General features: G+C 41.3%; 1 protein-coding gene across 7 annotated transcripts in view; it reads right to left on the bottom strand.

Annotated features, from left to right (window-relative positions):
• Positions 1-22,482, bottom strand: part of ZFP64 (ZFP64 zinc finger protein) — a 75,843-nt gene that overhangs the window by 32,895 nt on the left and 20,466 nt on the right. For 5 of the 7 annotated variants that reach the window (XM_033411214.2, XM_033411215.2, XM_004282908.4 and 2 more), the window contains 2 exons: positions 20,964-21,215; positions 13,609-15,035 (listed from right to left, as the gene is read on the bottom strand). In XM_033411214.2, the coding sequence (XP_033267105.1) occupies positions 13,753-15,035; positions 20,964-21,215 (1,535 nt within the window). In that variant the 3' untranslated portion in view covers positions 13,609-13,752. Of the gene's footprint in view, positions 1-13,608; positions 15,036-20,963; positions 21,216-22,482 lie in introns of those variants that run through there. The other 2 variants (XM_004282909.3, XM_049700015.1) reach the window with 1 other exon arrangement.

Raw genomic sequence — 22,482 nt, 5'->3', positions numbered from 1 at the left:
TTTATAGAACCACACCTGGCACAGAGTAGATGCTCGAGAAACACTGAATGAATGAATGAGTTCAGTGAACATTTGCTGAACACTTCCTTCCAGGGGTTAGCATGGTTAGAACCAGTCGGAGCCCTCAAGATCCACAGTTTTGGTAGAGGCAACGACAAGACAAGAAACAGTGGCATCTAGACATAAGCTGCTTCAAGGCAGTGGCTCAGTCATAGCATCTAGTGTCCTCATAGCTCCGTGGGCCCTGTTGAACGTGCTATACACCTACCTGGAGTGAACCTACCAATCAACTCATACAACCAAAGCAGCTGATGGCATTCAGAACATTCGCCCTATTGTCTCCCTTTCCCTAATAACTAAATATCACCCAATTCCACCCTCAAAATTCAGCGAAGTAATGCTCAGGGAAAGATAATGCCAGAAGAATATAGCCTAAGATAAGTGACTCTCATCACTGCTTAAGAACCACAAAATCAGCATTAAAAACTGAACAACTAACTACAGGAATTCTTTTACAATTTTATAGCTAGCACTTTTGGAAAAAAATAGATTGGTTCAAGGAAGAATATTCAAAAGTACTATTTTACTTATAATTTGCAAAACATTTTGATTATCCTAAGAAATCGTGTTTTAAAAATACAAGTACATATCTATATATATGTGTTAAAAAAAAAAGGTAAATGTGATATATGTATGTGTGGATGTGTTTCCTGAGAACTAAGGGATGCCAATACTGGGTCAGAAGAAATTTCGGAGTTCTCCTCTGGTCCACTCTTGGTTTCTTGAGAGCTGGTTATAGGAGGCACAGCAGTTAAATGCTTAGCAAATACCTGGTGTGTAGTAAGTGCTCAATAAATGTTAGTTTGCTAAGAGAACAGAGTAGCTCCTTGGCCAGCCTCCACCTTTGCTACTTATCTGAGAGGAGAGTGTGTCATTTCCCTGCTGTGCCTGACTATTTTCATACTGATCCCTGGGCTAGAATCAACCTTTTTGTCTTTGTCTTCGTGCAAAGATGGATGAATGTGCCCCGCCCATTACTAGATTGCCGTATGGGATTCTGGTAGGATCAGAATCTAGAACAGGATCTTAATCACTGTGTGAGTCCAACCAAATCAACTAGACTAGCTGTGTGACCCAGGGCCAGCTGCTCACCCATTCTGTTGCTCAGTCTAACCAACCCTAAAATGATGACGCTAATAAGAGGTCCTGAACAGGGCTGATGGGGATGTTCAAAGAGTTAATGTGAGTGACACAGAGTAACTGTTCATTAGGTAGTGGGTATCATGACAAAAATTCACAAATAATTTCAAAAACCTGAATACACGAGTATCTTTAAAACTAGGACAAACAATGGCAACAACCCAAATTTCCATCAATCGATGAATCGATAAATGAAATGTGGTCTATCCACATAATGGAATATTATTTGGCCATAAAAAGGAATGCAGTAGTGATACACGCTACAACCTGGACGTACCTGGATAACATTATGCTAAGTAAAAGAAGTCAGATACAAAAGATCCCATATGGTTATGATTCCAATTATGTATTGATAAAACGCCCAGAATAGGCAAACTCACGGAGTCAGAAAGTAGATTAGTGGTTGCCAGGGGCTGGGAAGAGCGGGGATGGAAAGTGACTGCTAACGGGTACAGGGTTTCCTTCTGGAGTGATAAGAATGTTCTGCAATTAGATGCTGGTAATGGGGCTTCCCTGGTGGCACAGTGGTTGGGAGTCCGCCTGCTGATGCAGGGGATACGGGTTCGTGCCCCAGTCCGGGAGGATCCCACGTGCCGCGGAGCGGCTGGGCCCGTGAGCCATGGCCGCTGAGCCTGCGCGTCCGGAGCCTGTGCTCCGCAACGGGACAGGCCACAGCGGTGAGAGGCCCGTGTACCGCCAAAAAAAAAATAGATGCTGGTAATGGTTGCACAACTTTATGAATACACTAAAAATTACTAAATTATATTCTTTAAAAGAATATAAGTCTTTTTATGGCATTTGAATTATATCTCAGTATAATTCAATATAAAGCTGTTATAAAAAAACAAACTAGGCAAAACCAAGATAAGTAATTAACTTTCTGCCCAACCTGCCTCTTCTCCGTGTAGCATGAAAACTTCTCTTAACATTCCTCATGTCTTGGTTATAATCTCCCCACCCCCAGGGGCTGACATCTCCAATTAGGGGCCCATGGAAGAGCTTTAATTTGTTTTAAAATCAGAAGAAAAAAATTTTAATATAATCCAGTTTAGATTATATTAATCCTTGTGCCCACACAGTTGTAAAATGTAAGTTTCTCTCTCCCTCTCTCTCTCTCTCTCTCTCTCTCTCTCTCTCTCTCTCTATATATATATATATATAATTTTTTTCTGTGTGTGTGTGTGTTTAGGAATGGGCAAAAATGCCCCTAGTCCAGGACAGTGGCAATGGGACCCTGCTGGCTCCCCACAATTCAATACTAAACCACAACCTTTTCTCAGAGTTTGTTCTCTGGCTTGGGGACTCGTGGGCACCCTCTGTTGCTCTCATGATGCCAGGATGAAGTCGGAAGCACCAAGCTAAATGAGAAAACTAAACCAAAGGAAATGGAATGGGTACTCTTGCCTCTGTTCATTACCCACTAGCCGGATACTCAGCGCTGGGGGAAGGAGGGGTGAGGGAAGGAAGGAGGTAGGGACCTGGGCTCAAAAGCAAAGACTAGTGACCAGCAGAGTGAGCTTGGGCAAGTCACGTGACCTGTTTCTTGCTCTGTTTCCCCATGTCACTGAAAGTGCGGAAGAGCATTTTAAAGCGTGAAGGGTTGGTTTAAGCAAGACTTCACCGTCTCTGCAGGCTGTAGTCATGGGCCTTGCAGTTCCTGCCTGAGATTAGGCAGTCTCGCTGTGGACAGTCCCCTGGGTCAAATCTAGTTCCTCACACAGCCTCTTAAAGACAGGACAGTGTCACAGCAGTAAAGGAAACAGAAGGGCAGGGGAGAGAAGCTATCATCGTTTTTATTCCAGATCTTCAACTGAAATCTTTCCAGAAGATCCAATTCTGGCTGATGAACCGAAGATCAATTTCAGTTGTAAGCATTCAGTTTTTATTGCTCAGAGAATCCTTCTGAAGCCAAGAAAACAAACAAACAAGACCCACCCAAGAAGTATCAATATAGAAACCCTGTTCCAGGACACAACCCTTGAATTCTTGGTTTCCCCAAGAAAACCCATGTAAAACTAGATGCTAGCAGGCTTATGTTTTGACCTCTTAGATCAAGCACCGCAGAATAATGTGGGACACAAAACTGAAATATTTTGGTGTGTATAAGAAGCTCAGAGCAGGGCTTCCCTGGTGGTGCAGTTGTTGAGTGTCCGCCTGCCGATGCAGGGGACACGGGTTCGTGCCCTGGTCCGGGAAGATCCCACATGCCGCGGAGCAGCTGGGCCCGTGAGCCATGGCCGCTGAGCCTGCGTGTCCGGAGCCTGTTCTCAGCAACGGGAGAGGCCACAACAGTGAGAGGCCCGTGTACCGCAAAAAAAAAAAAAAAAAAAAAAAAGCTCAGAGCACAGACAGTAACTCTGAACTCCCCAAATTACAGTGGTAAACTGACGTGCAACAAAACAGTCCTGTAACTCACATCTGGGGGTGGGCGTGGCAGGCACCCCAGCAAGGCCTGCCCGGTCCCACTTAACATTCCAGGGAGATCCAGGGGTGGGTGGGAGTAGAGGGGAAATGAATTCCGGCAAAGAAGCCCAGACGTAGCAAGTTGGGTGAAGGTCATGACTAGAGAAAACATGCTGATTAGAACGAGGGCAGGTGATTTGAGTGTTGGCTCTTGGTTTAAATATCACCTAATCGCTGTGTGACCCTGGGTGGATCTCTTACCTTTTCTGAGCCTCTGGTTTTTTACTGTGGTATTTCCCTTATTGTCTGGATCAGAAAAATAGCCAGAGTCCTAGATTTCAAATACAGATTCTCAGGTGTCCCACCCAGATGTGCTGTACTGGGATCTCCAAAGCTGGGCTGTAGCTGTGGGCATTTTTAACAAGTTTTTCAGGTGATTCTTAAACCAGGAAAGTTGGGAAATATCTTTTCTGCACGATGTGGGTAATAATAGTAATCCTCCCTCATGGGATGTTGGGAGGATTACATTATTAGGTAGAGCATTTAGCATTGTGTTGGCATATCCTGAGTCAATAAATGTTAGCTTTTTATCACTGAAAATCATTAGTACCATTTATTTAATAAATATTTGTTATGTACCTATTATGTGCAGGGTCCAGGGCAAGGGTTGGCAAACTACGGTCCAACGCACTTGTTCTTATGTGGTCTGCGAGCCGAGAATGGTTTTCACATTTTTTTTTTAAATGGTTGGAAAAAAACAAAAGAAAAATAATAGTTTGTGCCACTTGGAAATTTTGTGAAGTTCAGATGTCAATATCCATAAATAAAGTTTTATCAGAACACAGCTACACCCACTCCTTTACTATTGTCTCTGGCTACTTTCATGCTGTAATAGCAGAGGGGAAGAGCTGCAATAAAGACCATGTGGCCCACAGAGCTGAAAAATATTGAATATTTTCTACCTGGTCCTTTTTTAAAAAGTAAATAAATAAATAAAATTATTTATTTATTTATTTTTTCTTTATTTTTGGCTGTGTTGGGTCTTCACTGCTGTGCACGGGCCTTCTCTAGTTGCGGCGGGTGGAGGCTACTCTTCGTTGCGGTGTGTGGGCTTCTCATTGCAGTGGCTTCTCTTGTGGCGGAGCACAGGCTCTAGGTGCATGGGCTTCAGTAGTTGTGGCACGTGGGCTCAGTAGTTGTGGCACATGGGCTCTAGAGCACAGGCTCAGTAGTTGTGGCACACGGGCTTAGTTGCTGCGCGGCATCTACCTGGTCCTTTACCGAAGAAGTTTGCTGAACCCTGCTCCAGGGCAAGGGCCTTCAATTGGGGTTCTTGTATTTGGGGAATATACAAAGATTTCTCAAGAGGTGTATGGGCATGATTGAGGAAATCAATTCTCAGATCCTCAACTTTGATGTGTACTTTTCCCTAAAACTGATCATCTAAGAGTACACCCAGAAGGTGACTCATGGTGCCGAGGTTGAGAAAGTAATTGGTCCATGACTGGGAAAGAAATCCCAGGTGGTTTTCATTTCTTTGCTTTTAACGAAATTGACCCAAATTATTATGATTGATCATTGTATGATTTTCTGGCATTTATCTCAGAAGGAATTAAAATAATTGAGAAGCATTGCATTACACTTTCTATGTCTCTATCCTTATTTATGCGAATGAGACTTCTCAGCATTTACATCAATAAAAAAAGAAAATTGGGACTATAACTGAAAGAGATCTGTATCTCATTCTAGCAGTTGGTAAAAAAATTTTTTTTTTAAGTAATATCATCACAGATATATAAACTGATTAAAAACTAGGCCTATCAAACTCATTAAGATATATTCTTGCTTATTTTAATTATTTATCAAAAATGTGTAATATATTCATGTAGTTTACAACATAACAACAACAAAAAGTTGTTTTGAATGATAATTTGATGTAAAAGAAATGTTTAAAGCTTGGAGCCCTACAGTCAAAGGGAATAAAAAATGTGTTTCAATTTATAGAACTATAATTTTGTTGCTGAGTAGTGGGATGAAATGAACAACAAAAATTTTTCAAGATTAGTAATGTTTCCCGTTTTCAGTCCCCTCCCTCTGTTCTGGAAATTTCAGAGATTGGTTCTCTCAACCTGACTTGGCTGAGGTGAGAGACCTCCCAACTTTTTTTCCTGGCAACACTACCATTTTGTCTCAACTTTGCTGGTCGCTGGATCTAGGGCATTCAAGAAATGGATCAGATCAGTATCAAACTTCTCATCTCCACGAGAACAGAATTTAAAGATTACTGAAGAGAAAAGAATCCACTGTGCAAAGGTATCATTCATCTGCTGGGGCAAAAGAAATACCAGCTTATGTGCCCTTTCTAAGGAATATACTCAAGAAATTAATGGAATAAGGATAAACTCAGAGTAAAGATGTGAAATACGGGAAGAAGAGTTTAAGAAATTATGGTGAACAACGAATGTTGTAATCTTTGGTTAAATCTCAGTTGATGTGGTCATTTGGGAATTGGAACATAAGAGACATACTGTAGGGCAAAACTTAACAAAAGCCTGGAAGTAAACTCACAAGCTACCTCAGCAACACCCAGGATTTGGAGAGAGGGGTTGTAGAAAGAGATGTGGCCCAACGGCCTCCTCTTGTGAGGAGGAGACTTCTTAATGAAAGGTTTGGGCCTAGTTGATATTTATATCTGATATAGCAACAGAGGAATCGATTTAAAAATAATCGCTAGAGTTTAGAAAGTAACTATTAGCAGAATGGAAACATATAAGAACTTTCAAGAACATAGTGAAAAGTTAGAAAAGAAAAAGGAGAAAATTACAAAGTTTAATAAATAGTAAATATTAAATAAGACAGAAATGAATAATACCAAGTATACGTTACTATGAGAAATGCAAATTTGACTTCTCCAACCAAAGACAAAGACATGCTATTAAAGGAAGATATTAAACCACTGAGTGGGAAAGATAAACCAAGCAAATGTAATAAAATATAAAATAAGACTTAGAATACTGTTATTAAATAAAGTGTAATTTAAGGCCCAAAGCTATTAAATAGAAAGATCAGGCATATACTAAAGGGTAAAATGTAAAATTGACAAAGAACACACACATAATAGCCACAAACTCACATGCATCAAACAACATATGACAAAGTATAATAAAATGAAACACAGTAATACAAGAAAAGCACGATAAAAAAACACAGCCACAGTAAGAGGCTTAAAAATACTTCTTTCAAAGTTTATCAAGCAGACGAAAACTAAGAGAATCTGAATAACAAAGTCAACATACTTGATTCATAGATCTCCTCAAACGTTTACAAAACTTGGTCATGTACATGGCTATAAAGAAAACTAATAAATTACAAAAAGCGTGTATTTTACAGGTCATATTCTCAGATCAAAACTCATTAATATCAGAAACCAAAAATGAAAATATAGTTTCACAAACTGTAACTACTTGAAAAATAAGACATAAACCTTTATATAACTCTTGGGTTTTATCCCCCTGACTTCCGGAACAAACCAACCAACCCTAAAACTGAAATAATGAAGTATCTAGAAATTTACGAAAGAAGGACACTTCATATAAAAATCTATAGGGATCTGGATGTCATGAAAATTTCTGAAAGACTTGGAAATAGGCAAAAAAGATTACTGGTTGTCCCGTCATATCCCAGCTCTGGGTTATCTAATCCTATAGCGGTCAATGCCTTTTAGCGTTTTTGAGCTATTTTACAACTTTGTGAGTTACAGAAACATATAATAATGCAAAAAACGTATAAGAATGTAAACACACCTTGTGGGTGGAATGCAACTGATGGTTGCCCTGTAGACCCCAACCAGTTTTGCATCTGTCTGTAAGTTTCTTTCAGCATTCCTGATTGCCTGTGTAAGCATTCATTGAATTCCCCTTCAAACCTGTTGTAACAACTTACTGATTTCCTCATTAATTAATGAATTAGATAAAATTGCTAACACATGCTCATTTTATATTTGTATGGCAGTCATGATTTAACTTTGAAAAAAATGATCTTTTAACATAGGTGAAGTCATAGTGGAAAATACACAGCTTTAAATGCTTCCCCATTATTAAAGGCTGAAAATAAGTGAACTTAACACAGGAAATTAGACTAACAAAATAAACTGAAAGAAAAGCAGGGGAAAGAATTAATAAAGATAATGCTGAAATAAAGATACATGCTGAAATGAATAAAATGGAGGAGTAGAGAGAGAATAAATAAAAGCAAAAGCTTTACTTTTACATAAATGACAAAACAGATAAACTCCTGGCAAACTACCTAAGGAGAAGACTGAAAATACAAATAAAACACAACCCACCCCAAACTCCCCTAAAACCGCCACCCCCCCAAAAAAGTAACAAGAGCACTGTTAGATCAAAAAAAAAAAAAAAAAAAGCCAAAGATTCTAAAATAATTTTAGGAGAATGTTAAGTGGAATTACAGAGCAAAATGAATGATTTTTTCTTTTGCAAAGTATGTATTACCAAAATTTATCAGGTTGAGACATAAAGTCCAAATAGACCATTAATTACAGAAAAAAATGGAAAGTTTGTTAAGAATGTACAATGAAAAAGGGTATAAGCACAGAAAATAAACAGATAATTCCTGAAATAACAAACTATTGCTGGTCACTGAAAAAGGAGGAAAGAGCCTCAATTTATTTTCAGAGAAATATAACCTAAAACGAACAAACAAGCAAAGTCAGAGAACAAAGAAGAAAACCAGCATTCAACTGCACTTACACATACAGTTATAAAAATTTCAAGGCAAATATTAGTAAATGAAATCTAGGAATGTATTAGAATAATAATCCAACATGACCTAGACGGTTTGTTTCAGGAATGCAAAAGGCTTCAGTACCAGGCTATGTCCTACACTAATTCACATATCAACATATGTAAGTACAAAACCCAAATATTTATGTCAAGAGATAGTTAAGAGATATTTGACAATAATCAGCAACCCACCTTGATAAAAACTCTGAAGATGGGAGAAGAAAATGACTAAGTACTATAAAAACTGCCACCCAAGGAATAGCATATATTATATTAAATTGGGAAATTCTAAAGCCATTCAAGTTAAAATCAGAGATGCAACAGGGATGCCAGCTGTTTCAACATTGTTTGGAGGTTCTGACTAATACAATAGGACAAGACTGCAAAATAAGTAGTATAAGTATTGCAAGGGACGAGAAAAAAACACCTGGGAATGACGTGACTATACCACAACCATCATGTCATATTTATCAGCGACCAAGAGTTCCTAATAAATACTGTCAATGAATAAAAATTTTTTTCTAAGGTAGTACAATATAGACAAATATACCAAATATAGCTATTCCCTATGCTTGCAACAAATAATTATTTTAACATAAAATATCCTATTTACAGTTACAATAGAATTCAAAACAACAAGAAAATACAGGCCCTATTTAATAAGAATAGACTGTATATGAAGAAAACTATATATTACAACAGGGTTTAAATAAAAGTTTTTGGGTGGAAGATTTAACATTTACTTTTTATTTTTTTGGCTGCGCTGTGTGGCACGTGGGATCTTAGTTCCCCAGCCAGGGATCAACCCCATGCCCGCTGCAGTGGAAGTGTGCAGTCTTAACCACTGGACTGCCAGGGAAGTCCCAGATTTAACAGTTTTTAAAGTCATTCTTTTCATGAGTTCATGTAACCATACAGATACAATTCTAATACAAATCCTCAAAAGGTTTACTTTTTATGGGGGGAGGGGTAATGGACAAAATGAAGTTCGTTTAGAAATATGAATAGTTAAGAATTGCTAAGAAAATTTTGGAAAATAATAGCTACGGGGAGGCTTTGCAAGTCTAAAAGATACTAAGGATTACCTTGATGCTAATATAATCAAATGTGTAATGTTGGCAACCCAGAGAATTATAAGGATCAGTGAGACAAAACAGAGATTCTAGAGATAGAGCCAAGTATATATGGGAACTTCATCTAAAGGTGAAATTAAGATTTCAGTTCCAAGGAAAATAATATTTTGTTTAACACATGGTCCTGGTTATAATGGGGCAGCTAAACTCCTATATCATACACACATAAATATGAATTCTGGCTGCAGAAACTGAAAACAAATAATGAAAATATTAAAGGAAAAAACCTCAAGGGAAGGGAGGACTTTCTTAGAAACTACAGGAGCCACAAATAAAGCACTAGAAGAATCTGACTGCATACAAAGTGATTATTTTTACATGGAAATAGCACCATGAGGAAAGTCAAAAGACAAAGGATAGGAGGGGAGAAAACTCAGCACCATTTGACAGACGTGGGGTTCACATCCCCAGGTGCCCAGCAACCCAAGGAAAAAAATAAGAGTATGAGTTTAAAGTTCATAGATAAGAAAAATGCAAATAATCAACAAGTCTATGCAGAGGTGTCACAGAGATGCAGCTCAAAACACCAGCTCAGGAAATGCACAAAGACCAGATTACCATTTTCACACATCAGACCTACAAAACGTCAAAAGATGGATAGCAAGATTCGTGATAGCTGGAGCCCGCACCACCAGCACCACCAACGAGACTATCGTTTTGAAAAACTCATCTGAATCTATGCAAGTACAAACTACAGAAACTCATTGAAACGCACTTTGGGGACTCTAACCTACAGAACGAAAAGAAAGCACAACTGAATAAGAGGAACTATGTAGGATGTTTACTGTGGCAGTTTGTAATGGCAAACACACCCCCAAACAACCGAAATACCCATGAAGATGGAGATGGGTGAATAAAGCATGGTGCTTATAACATGGTAAGTCATAGTCTACCATTTGCTTAAAAAAAAAGGCATAGCTGTACTGACACACAGTACTGTTAATAAATGGAATAATAAGGGCAAGGTAGAGAGAAATGTACATAGTGTGATACAATTACTATAAAGATAAGGGAAAGCCTTTTCTAGGTTATCTTTTAAGTTGCTATGAACACAGAGACCTTACTTACCTTGGGTGGAATGAGAATAGGCTGGAGATTAGGAGATTATTGGCTTGGTTTCTGTACAATTCTATATATAGGTTATCACAAGGAACAAGTTTTGCTGTCGTAGTTTGTTAAAAAAATCCAAATACGCATGTGTGTGTATGTGCATTATACGTATCTATGGAGGGCAGCAGTTCCGTGGAGATATAATGATATAAAGAGAAATATAGTATATAAAAAGAAAATAGTATGCTCCATTCAACCCCAACTCTGTAACTGGAGTAGAAAACATACATACGGGACTCCCCTGGTGGTCCAGTGGTAAAGAATTCACCTTCCAATGCAGGGGACGCGGGTTCAGTCCCTGGTGGGAGAACTAAGATCCCACACGCCGTGGGGCAACTGAGCCTGCGTGCCACGACTACTGAGCTCGCACGCCTCAATGAGAGAGCCCGTGTGCCACAACTAGAGAGAGAAAACCTGCACGCCACAACTAGAGAGAAGCCTGCATGTCACAGCTAGAAGGAAGCCCACGCGCCACAACAAAGAGCCCGCAGCACAATGAAAGATCCCACATGCCGCAACTAAGACCTGATGCAGCCATAAATAAATAAGTAAATAAAATAAATTTAAAAAATAGAAAACATACATAAGCATAGAAAAAAAAGATTAGAAGGAAGTCCATTAAAATGGTCACAATTTTTACACCTGGATAGTAAAATTATTAGTGACTTTTAAATTTTTCTTAATATACATACAGATGGTCCCCAACTTACGATGGCTCAACTTAACAATTTTTTGACTTTACGATGGTACAAAAGCAATACACATTCAATAGAATCATACTTCGAATTTTGATCTTTTCCTGGGCTAGCACTATGTGGTCTGATTCTTTCTCCCGATGCTGGGCAGTGGCAGTGAGTCGGCCATGGGATCACGAAGGTGAACAACTGATACACTTACAATCATTCTGTACCCCTCCAATCTGTGTTTTTCACTTTCTGTATTCATTAAATTACATGACCTATTCAATATTCTCTTCTAAAATAGGCAGATTTTGCCCAGCTGTTGGCTAATGTAAATGTTCTGAGCACATTTAAGGTAGGTGAGGCTAAGCTATGATGCTTGGTAGGTTAGCTGTATTAAATGCATTTTCAACTTAATGATATTTTCAGCTTACAATGGGTTTATCAGGACATAACCCGTTCGTACGTCGAGGAAGATCTATAACGTGTGTCCCATATTTTTTATCTTGAATACACATTACATTTATAATCAGGAAAAAAATCATTTAAAAGTTGAAACTAGGGGCACACTGGGAAAAAAGATGTAGAACACAGGTTCATGACAATAGAAGTTTCCCAGGTAAAATCCAATGGCTGAATAGTTTCCTAAAGCACTGCAAGCAGTAATTCTAAAGTGATAAAATACTAACAGAGTAAGCTGCAAGCTTGTTTGATTTCTTACCAAACCATAGTTATGACGCATTATCATCACTGCTGATACAAAAATCATTTCTGGCGAAGAAGAAGGATCAAAAATAAAAAGAAAGAAGACAAAGCCCAGCTTGAGGATATATATATATATGTATGTGTTTTCTTTTTTTTCTTGGCCACGCTGCTCAGCATGTGGGATCTTAGTTCCCCGACCAGGGATGGAACCCGCGTCCCCTGCATTGGAAGCACCGCGTCTTAACCACTGGATCACTGGGGAAGTCCCTCTATGTGTATCCTAAGGGATGCTGACTTTCTATTTCCAACAGGCAATTCTCAAGGTTTTCAGCATCACCATTTTCCATATTTCCTTAGTTTGTTATTACAAAACAAAGGGGGGGAGGGAATAATATCTTTATGTAAAAGTGAATTGATATGCATGAGAATTTTAATAAGTTTGTGTGTTAGGGAATAAAATTAAAATGTTGGTTACTCTGGTAAAAATGTATCTAAAGTGTTCTCACATTTTAAATATGCTTCTCTCACAAGAGTAACCTCCCCTCCTCACCAATCCTTGCTCATGCTCTGTGACAGCATGTTTCATTTATGCAGTGTTTATTAAGAGCCCACCCTGAGTTGAAGATAATGCTAGAAGCTGGAAATCAGAGATGAAGACCCAAATTCAGGTCTTTGGATCCAAGCACGGGTAATTTGAGATCGCTCTCTGGCGCCACCTACTGATTACACAGCATTTCAATTCAAAACAGACAAATTTGAAATTTCCCTCTCGTCAGTACAGCCCATGCTTTGGACCTAGGTGCTTTTCCAATCCCTCTCATCTGATCCCTGGGACTGCACGTATCTTACTATCTAAAACAATGCCATCCTAGAAAACTGTCCTAAAGGTTAATATTATAATTAACCTAACCTAAAGGTTAATTATATCGGCATCTAAACAGAAACGTCAGGTTTGTCACTCTGAAGTTTCAAAATAAAAATGATCGTTGGGTCACTTTAGGCACCAGACATATTTGACTGTGAAGAAGGTAAGGCATTTATATACTATTTATGAGAGCGGACTAAGAAGCTTTGCTTCAAGTTCTCTTTAATTAGATAATTCAAACCCCAATAACCCAAATCATACTGTGACTCTGAAGAATCACTAACATTTGTTATGTTTTAATGATGTATCAATTTATTAGGAAACCGTTCCTTTCTTTCCCTCATTTACGCTAAACTTTTTTCTTTTTGATCAAAAATCCATGTACCATTATGTAGAAAATGGTCCTTCACGCCGATAGATTTGTATCCATGTATTAAAACACTATTCCCCCAAACATTGGGGGTATTTCAGAACGGGGTCTTAAGAGAGGCTTAGAAGCACCATCTACTACACAAATGTAATGAGGTGGAAAAAACCTTTATTAGAGTTTGCAAATCAAGTTGGAAGCAAACAAATGTATTCACTACTCAATTCATTTCATTCCAAGCCCTAATCGGGATCATCTTGGTAGTACTTAAGATTCTACAGCACTGAGAACACCGCGATCCAGAGGTCTCACAACTATCGCAGCATAAAAAAATTTCAGTAAGCAGTATAAAATTACCATTTATTATGGGGGTGGGGTGTTTTCACAACAATCCTTAAAAACATTAAGGGCAAACCTCTCACAGAATTCCATTTCTGACTTCTTTTTTGGTCACTCCTTTTTCCCCCTTTCTTTTGTTTTACAAGCACTAGTCTGGTATGGAATCCGCTGGACAGAGCAAAGCTGGGTGGGCGCCTCCTTGGATGATGGAGTAAGTCTGCTTGGGTAATTCTTGCTGAGAGGTGGTGGAGAATATGGGCGGAGCCGTGGTGGCCACGGCGATGTTCTGGCCTCCGTCGCTGACCACAGTCACTTCAGCGGTCCCCTCCTGAATCAGAGCGTTCAGGCCTTCGAAGTCAGTGCAAGTAATGCCCGAACTGGTGATGAAAGTCTGGTTGCCAGAGCCTTCCTGGGGGCCGCCCGGGGCCGTGGGGATGAGGGTCTGGTGCAAAGTGCCTCCGTCCGTCTGGTCGTGAGTGGTCAGCAGGACAGCCGGCTGGGGCATCGCCGCCGCCTCGCTCGGACACCCCGAGGAATGAGGAGGGGCGATCAGATTGACCTGGCGTAAGATCTGCAGCCGGCTGTTTCCGGGCAGTTCCTCTGGGTTCTGCGCCACCAAGGCGGGCTGTACGATGTTCACTGCGGCCGCCGCAGCCTGGACGATGGTGTTTGCCTGGGGCACCTGATGGCCAACGATGATTTTGACTCTGCCCTCGCTGAACGGGGGCACTTGGCTGGGCTGGAGGGGCACCTGGAGGTGCCCCACAGTGAGGGGCGCGGCGGGCTGCTTGCTGGGGTCGATCTGAAACTGCAGGACGGTCACATCCGAGCTCTTATTCTCATTGTACTCACTGTGCTGCCGCTTGTGGCTGCGGAGCGAGTCCTCGCGCATGAAGGAGGCATCGCACCGATCACAGTGGAAAGTCTTCTTGGCGTCCAGCTTGGCCACCTGGCGGCTGCTCTGCCGGCCCGTGTCTTTCCTCTCCGAGGCCTCGGTCTTGACCACGTCGCCGTGGAACTTCTTCACGTGCTTGCTCAGGTTGCTGGGCTGCTTGGTGTCGAAGCTGCAGTAGCTGCACTTGAAGGGCCGGTCGGTGCAGTGGATGCGCTCGTGGATGCGCAGGGCGGCCTTGCTGGAACAGGAGTAGCTGCACTCGGAACATTTCTCGGGGTGCTCGGACTGGTGCACCCGGCTGTGCTTGCGGAGCGTGGCCTTGCTGTCCCCCAGGAAGTCGCAATGCGGACACTTGAAGTTGTTCCCGCTGTGCTTGATGCGGATGTGCGACTTGAGGTTCCCCTTCATGGTGCAGCGGACATTGCAGAACTCGCACTTGAAAGGCTTCTCCCCCGAGTGCACGCGCATGTGCCTTTTCAAGTCCGAGCTGATTTTGAACTTGGCGCTACAGAGCCAGCACTGGAAGGGGGCGTCCCCTGTCAACACAAGGTGAGTTTCGATAAGAACAGGCAGGCAACAACCATAGCGGATCCCCCCGAAGCACACACCAGAAAATCGCTTATACCAAGGCAGGCGGGTGGAGACCTTCTAACTGCAGCTCCTAGCAGCCCCTGGGAGAAAAAAAAAGAGGGGTCGGGGGCTTCTCTCCTTTTCCCAAACTTAAACCACCACCACCATTATAACACCCAGAAGAAAAACGGAGATTGAAAATCAAGCTATTTAACTGTCCCCAGTAAAAAAAAATAAGATTTGCGAATACACTTAGTATATCCTTGAAAACAATCAAGCTATCGTTCCTATGGTTATTGTGTTCACTCTGCTAGGGAACCATTCACAGTTGCATAATTTTGCATAATCCGTTGATTTTGGTTGAGTTACATGTTGTAACAGATTCAAGGGCACATTTTCAAATCAGTCAGCTCCATGCTCACTCATCAGAATATTCTTTTTACAATGATTGAAACGCCCAGCTTACACTTCATGCAGATTTTTATTAATAAAGACGTGTTTATTGCGCACAATTTATTTATCCCACATTGCCAGCTGCGTTCTTTACTTGTGAAGTTACAAAATCCAGCTGCTTGATTTTTTTTTTTTTTAATTCATGTTCGGTGAAAGATGAACAGGAAAAGCGAAATTGCAACATCTGAAAGGACATGATATTCCAAGTTTATTTCCTCAGTGAACGCTAAGTCCCAATCATCTGATAATTCAAGCAAATTGGTGACCCCGCCCATTGCAATATTGTTTAAGCAAGCAAAACAACAGCAGCTAAGGTTCTTCGGTGGCTTCCCGGACGGCAGGCGCCCTGCTGAGCATTCCACAAGAATGGTCTCACTTGATGATCCCGACATTCCCATGAGGTGGGTACTATTATCAATATTATTCCCAACACTACTGTACAAATGAGGAGGCTGAGGCCTGGAGCGACTCTATCACTTGTTTCCAGTCACTCGGTAGTACATGGCAGAGCTTGGATTCCAACCCAGGCTGATTCCAAAGTGGGTATTCTTTTTTTTTTTTCTTTGTAATTAAAAGACTTTACTTTTTTAGAGCAGTTTTAGGTTTGGGGAGATTATACAGAAAGTAAAGAGTTCCCATATGCTCGCTCCTTCTCTCCCCTGCACGTCGTTTCCCTATTATTAACATTTTGCATTAATGCAGTACATTTGTTACAACTGATGAACCAATATTAATAGATTATTATTAACTAAACTCCAGTTGACATGTGGATTTACTCTGTTTTGTATATTTCTATGGGTTTCAACAAATGTATACTATTACATATCTACCATTACAGTAGCATACAGGATAGTGTCACTTCTCTAAAGATGCCCTGTGCTACACCTATTCACCCCTAACCCCACTCCCGGAACCCCTGAAATCTCTGATATTTTTAATTGTCTCTATAGTTCTACCCTTTCCAGAATGTCATATATTGGTTAACATCTTAGAGTATGTAGCCAAAGCTGGTATTCTTGGATGCCAGGTGATTATCTGTACATATGACCAATGTTTGCTTTCTTACCATAAGCTCAAAAGAGTGGGATTGTGTTCTGGCTTTTTGGTATAAGACCTATAACATCACAATGAGCTGTTTAATAAATGCAATTAATGATGCAGCAAATCAAACAAGCTTCGAGAAAAGGAAGAAGCCCCAAACTAAACAATGCTTTGCATGACTAAATGCCACTGAGATCATTCACGTGAAACCCTAGAACAAGGAATGGTAAGCTATACACACTGTGAGCGAAATCTAGCCCACAGCCTGTTTTTGTAAATAAAGTTTTATTGTAACACAGCCATGTCCATTTGTTGTGTGTTGTTTCTGGTTGCTTTCATGCTACAACTGGCAGAGGTGAGTAAACTGTGATAGACACTGTATGGCCCGCTAAGCCTAAAGTATATTTACTATCTGGCTCTTTAGAGAAAAAGTTTGCTGACTTCTGTCTTAGAATGTTGCTCTCAACCTTTTTTATGCCACGGACCCCTTTCTGGCGGTTTAGTGAAACCCATGCACGCTTTCTCGGGGTAATGTTTAAATGCACAAAGGAAACTAAAATAAAAATCAAAAGGAATACAAAACACACTAATTATATTGAAAATTATTAAATAATTAAATTGTGATTTGGCAATGTGTGTGCATTAAGTAACAAGCTCTAGCGGTGGGTCTAGCGACGACACCAATTTCTAAATAGAGAAGAGTGTAAACGATGTTTTGATCTATCAAAAACACATTATAAAAAGATCTGTGATTTCTACTGGCGACAAGTTCACATGCACTGTAATCAGACTGGATGCCTATTTTCATAACTGAAGGACACATCACATTTCAGAAAGATGAGTGAAAATGGAGATGTAATTTTTTTCCTCCTCCAAGTTCAGGGCCCTCCTAAATTCTACTCATGGATCCCTGGGTGGAGGTGTCTGTGGACTCAGAGGAAGAATCACTGCTCTAGAATGTTCTGCTAGGTCTTCAGTTACATCACTGCCCAAATTAGTGACGATCTGTTTGCCTTTTTTTTTTTTTTAAAAGCAATTTAGCAGAGGTCAAACCCAGAAAAACCAGATAACCAGATCTCACAGCTGAGTCGCAGAGCTTAACAACACTTTTTGACGTGAAGGCAAAGGGTTTAAATCTTTTCATCATCATTATCTTCTTCTTTTTCCTCTTCACCATAGATTTATTTCTTAAATGAGGCAGACTGGTCAGTACCAGTGCCACTGGACCATAAGCTCCCCAAAGCTAATGACTACGTTCATTCCTGCCCACTACCTGACCCTCGCAGTGTCTGGTACCTGGTGAGGACTTAATGAATGTTGCTCTGTGAACAAGCAACTGATATATTTAAGCTGACAGATCTCTTGAGTTTAGGTTGCCACCGAGACAATATAGTCGATCAAAGCGATGGAAGGGTAAAGACAAAATCCTATTAATTTTACAATTTGTAAAATTTTACAAGTGCCGCAGATTCATAAAAGGGAAATGAACATTCCATGGAGATACTGCATAAATGGCATACATTTAAATTTTTACAAAATATACTTTTTCTAGACCAACTTAAAGATGCTATTATAAATGAAATGGTTAAGTTTACCCTCCTAAGTTAAGATGATTCTGAACAACTTCCCTAAATGAATCCTTCAGTGCCTCTAACCGAGGCTGAGGAGATTTCTGAAGAAAATCAGATGGGCGCCAGTTATGCCAATGTCTTAACTTGCTGTAGCAGATTAATGTCCCCAGACCTCCCCACCTCCTATCGCTCCCCGTAGCCATGGCCTCTGCCATGTATGTGATTATGCATGCTCTCCCGACAGGGACAGGATGACATGCCACGACCCCTAACAAAATAGGCTCTATCACGTCATTGGATTTGCCTGATGGTATGTTAACTAGACTTGATACAAGTAATGGCTTGAATGGGTTTGTGAATCGGGGTTTGCTCGCTTGTACCTCTGTCATCCATCGTCAGGAGAAGGTCAATCCTGTCCTACCCGCTGATCCCAGGAGGAGGACGACAGACGTGGAGCACAGCTGGATTGTTGCAGCCAAGGCCAGTGGACAGCCAGCCCACAGCCAGCAGATTCTGAGATTTGTAAGTGAGCCCAGCAAAGACCAGCAGAGTTGCCCAGATGACACCCAGCTGATCCCCAAACATGAACAGAGAAGGCATGTTGTTGTATCCACTGAGGTTCTGTGGGGTTTTTTGTTACACTGCATTATTGTGACAACAGATAACTGATATACATATTGGCATCGAGAAACAGAGCGCTGCCGTAACAGAAAACTAAAATACATAGCTTTGGGTTTGGGGGGCAGGTAAAGGCTGGAAAAGTGGCAGTGCACACATTTCACGGCAAGCATTCGGGAGAACTGTCACCTGTCGTAACTTAGAAGATAGAAAATGTACCCACTGAATTCTGAACTTGAGCAAAGAGATTCATTAGTTCTAAGCAGAACAGTGAAAGTGTCTTACAAGCTGCATATGATAAGGTCCCACAAGAAAGAGACAAATTCCAAAAAGAAATGGCCATTTTCAAAATGGAATTTAGTGAGAATACAGAAAATCAAAGATGTGCTAGGTTAGATGAAGTTTCCCATCTTCAACCAGCAAAAGATTTTCAAAGTACGACAAAAGCCTGGGAACAAAGATCATATCCAGGGAACTGATCGCAGAGGGAAGAACGAATGAGAAATGAAGGGTGTAAGCGCAAGGTTCTTTGTCAAAATCTCCAAAAGAATAGAGTTGGTGCCAAGTAAGTCCTCTCAGCTGGACACGGATTCCTAAAAGTCGCACCGGCTTCAACCTACAGAACATTATTTGCCGAAAGTGCTTATAATTGAGTTTAGAGGAAAGGCAAGTCTCCAGAAGAATTATGGGTGTGGCTTCTGGCACACAGATACACAGGAAACTCACAACGTTTTTAAGATAGCTCTATCAGCAAAGCTGTCAGTCTAGACTAAAATAAAACCTAAAAAGATCCCAACTTTCGGTAGGCAAGAAGCAGGCTGAGAAAGGTTCTCAAAGGCACATTTTCCACTCCTTTTCAGAAGTGGTTAAGGGAGGTGATGAAAGGCTGCTCCAGGGAGCAGAGTCAAAAAGCACGCGGTCGAGTCAACGCCTAATCAAGAAACATTCCCTGTTCCCAGAGTGGAGGGACCTGGAAACACCTGCCCAGAGGGATTTCAGCAATCTGTGCACCAGTGACTGCCAAGCGCCTCCTGTTCTTCCCCTTTGGAACAGGAGGAATATTCTAAGTATCCTGGCTGCGTTTCACCGCTGCATGCTGGGAGCGTGGGGACAGACAGCTTTGTCTTTTTATTGCAGAAGGCTCTAGGTCAAGAGAAGCCATATCTATACCTGATGGAGACTGCAAGTTCCTGATCCTATGATTGGCTAGACTTGTGTGGGTCTTGGGAGGCCATGAATGCGTCTGCATGTCAGAGAGATGTGAATGATGGTGGGGTGAACTGGAGAATGATGGTTGGTGCAAAAATGGCCTTTGCCATGTAACCCTGGGATGACCTTCCACTGTGGGTGAGCTCAGCCCCACCCGTTGACACCAGGCCCAACCATTTAACTTACTTTAGCCAATGGGATGCAAGCAGAGGCTTGAAATGAGCTTACACATTGGGGCATACTTGTTCTGTCTTCCATGCAGAGGTCTGCCCTTGACATGAGAAGGACAAGCCTGGAGTAGCCCACTGGTCCCAGAGGGAGGCTATGAGACATGTGGGCAGAGCCAGACTGCCCCAGCCAAGGCAAGGAGACAGCCAGCAGATCCCCAGCCAGGGTCAGTGGACACCCAGCCTTTCCCACACATGTGATTAAGCCCAGCCAAGATCAATGGAATGTCTAGCCAACTCCCTGCTGACCTGAAGTACATGAGCAATAAATGCTTTTATAATATGCTGCTGAGATTTTGTGGTGGTTACACAGTACCACTGTATCGAAAGCGAAGAGACACACTTGCTAAAAGGAAAACATACATCATTTGTTAAGTTACCTACTCAGCTGAGTTTTTTCATCAAGCTGTCCCATGCTGAACTGATCAGAGCAGTCTTCAAAAGACGACTGAAATGCCTAACCATACGTTATGCAGACACTGATTAAAAATGCACTGCTTATATCTATATTTCATTTAGCGCACCTCCTCAAGTAAATACTAGTGAATAGGGTCTAAAGCTACATAAAGATGTGTATAAAGTTATAACCTTGATGTTCTTCCCTATTTTACAGAGAAAGCGACTTCTGAGCAGATGAAAAGCAAAACTGCAAACCACGGGATGAACTAACGTGCCCAGGTCCTTTACTTAGGTTGTGACTCAGTGCTTGAAGGTGCCGGTGATTTAGGCAACAGGCAGTTGGGAGCGCAGCGTAAGGACCACATGAAGGACGTACCTGTGTGGGACCGGAGGTGTACGGTGAGCTGGCTGGAGTTGCGGCTGGCGTAGGGGCAGATCTGGCATTTGAAGGGCCGCTCGTCGGAATGTATCCGCAGGTGCTTGTTGAGGCTGCTGCTGTCTGCAGCAGCGTAGTCACACGTCTTGCACTTATAGGGCTTCACGCCCGTGTGGCACCGCATGTGGGTCTTCAGCTTATCTTTCCGGCTGAAGCACTTGCTGCAGACTTCACACTTGTGGGGTTTGTCTCCTTCAAACGTGCACACATGGCATCAGGAAACAAGATGAAAAGGGAAAAAGGCTTATTTCCCACTGCCTTATGAAAAGCTTAAGACACAGTCACCCAAGGATATTTAGAACCCCCCCGCCCCAAAACTACACGGATGACGGGCAAAGAGCTAACGTCTTGGGAGAGAAGGAATTGCTTCTTCTATGTTGTTTATTAGTATTTTCTAATTTTTCCTACATTGAAGATGAATTCTTTCTTTATCAATTTAAAATAGAAGGCAACTCAAGAATTTTAAAGTACAGCTAAGTAAAATAAGAAACATTGTCTCATACCCATTAGCTCTTTTTTCTTTTTCATAACAGACACACCCTAAAACTCAGAATCTCTAAGTTTTAGTACAGCTCACGTCTGACCAGCCAAAGAATACATTTCTCGGCCTCACTCGCAGCCAGGGGTGATTCTGCGATGGAGTCCTCATTAATCAAATGGCAGAGAAGGTAAATGTGTCCCTTTCGTAAAAGGAAATGGCTTGCCTTTTACTTTTTCTCTTTCCACCTGTCTTGCCAGCTGTTACCAAGACATGAGGGTGAACAAGCAGGTGAGGACAGCATACCTGCAGATGGTGGATACGTAACCTAACGTACTGTAATACAGAGAGAGAACTTAAGTCCCTGGATGATGGGGACAGAGCTGCCTACCTGCCTAGACCACCTGCTTACCTCTGGACAGCTACGTGAGACAGACATAAACCCCCACCTTGTGTGAGCTGGTGCTGGGCCGTTTTGCTACAGCAGCTTAAACTGTACTCACTAACGCACATTGTCAACTTGCCACCCGTGAACAACTGCTAATTTTTTGATATCTACTTTTCCAATTATCTTGTATGTGTGTGTGCACATTTTGGGGTACAAAAACCTTCTTGGCCAACATCAATTTAAACCCTTATTTTTTGGAAGGTACTGTGCCTCTGAATGATTTTACTTAATTCTCTCAACAACTGGGATTAGAACCCAGGACAGTCTTGCTTTCTTAGCCAAATGCAACACTGCCTCTCCACTGACTACTTTCTTGCACTTAAAATAATTTCAATCATTTTCACATCATTAAATTTCTACAACATGATTTTTAAGGCTGAGGTATTGTAATGTACAATACTGTAAATGTACTATAAATTATTGAACCAATTTCCTACTTGGCCATCGAAAAGAATGAAGTAGACACATGCATACGGACACGGAAAGACATCCAGCATTAAAGGAGAAACAGAAAGCTGCAGAGAGTGTATATA

Source organism: Orcinus orca, chromosome 16 (genome assembly GCF_937001465.1).
Source record: "Orcinus orca chromosome 16, mOrcOrc1.1, whole genome shotgun sequence".
Taxonomy (NCBI): Eukaryota; Metazoa; Chordata; class Mammalia; order Artiodactyla; family Delphinidae; genus Orcinus; species Orcinus orca.
The sequence above is the reverse complement of the archived record's forward strand: the minus strand, read 5'-3'. Positions and strand labels throughout refer to the sequence as shown.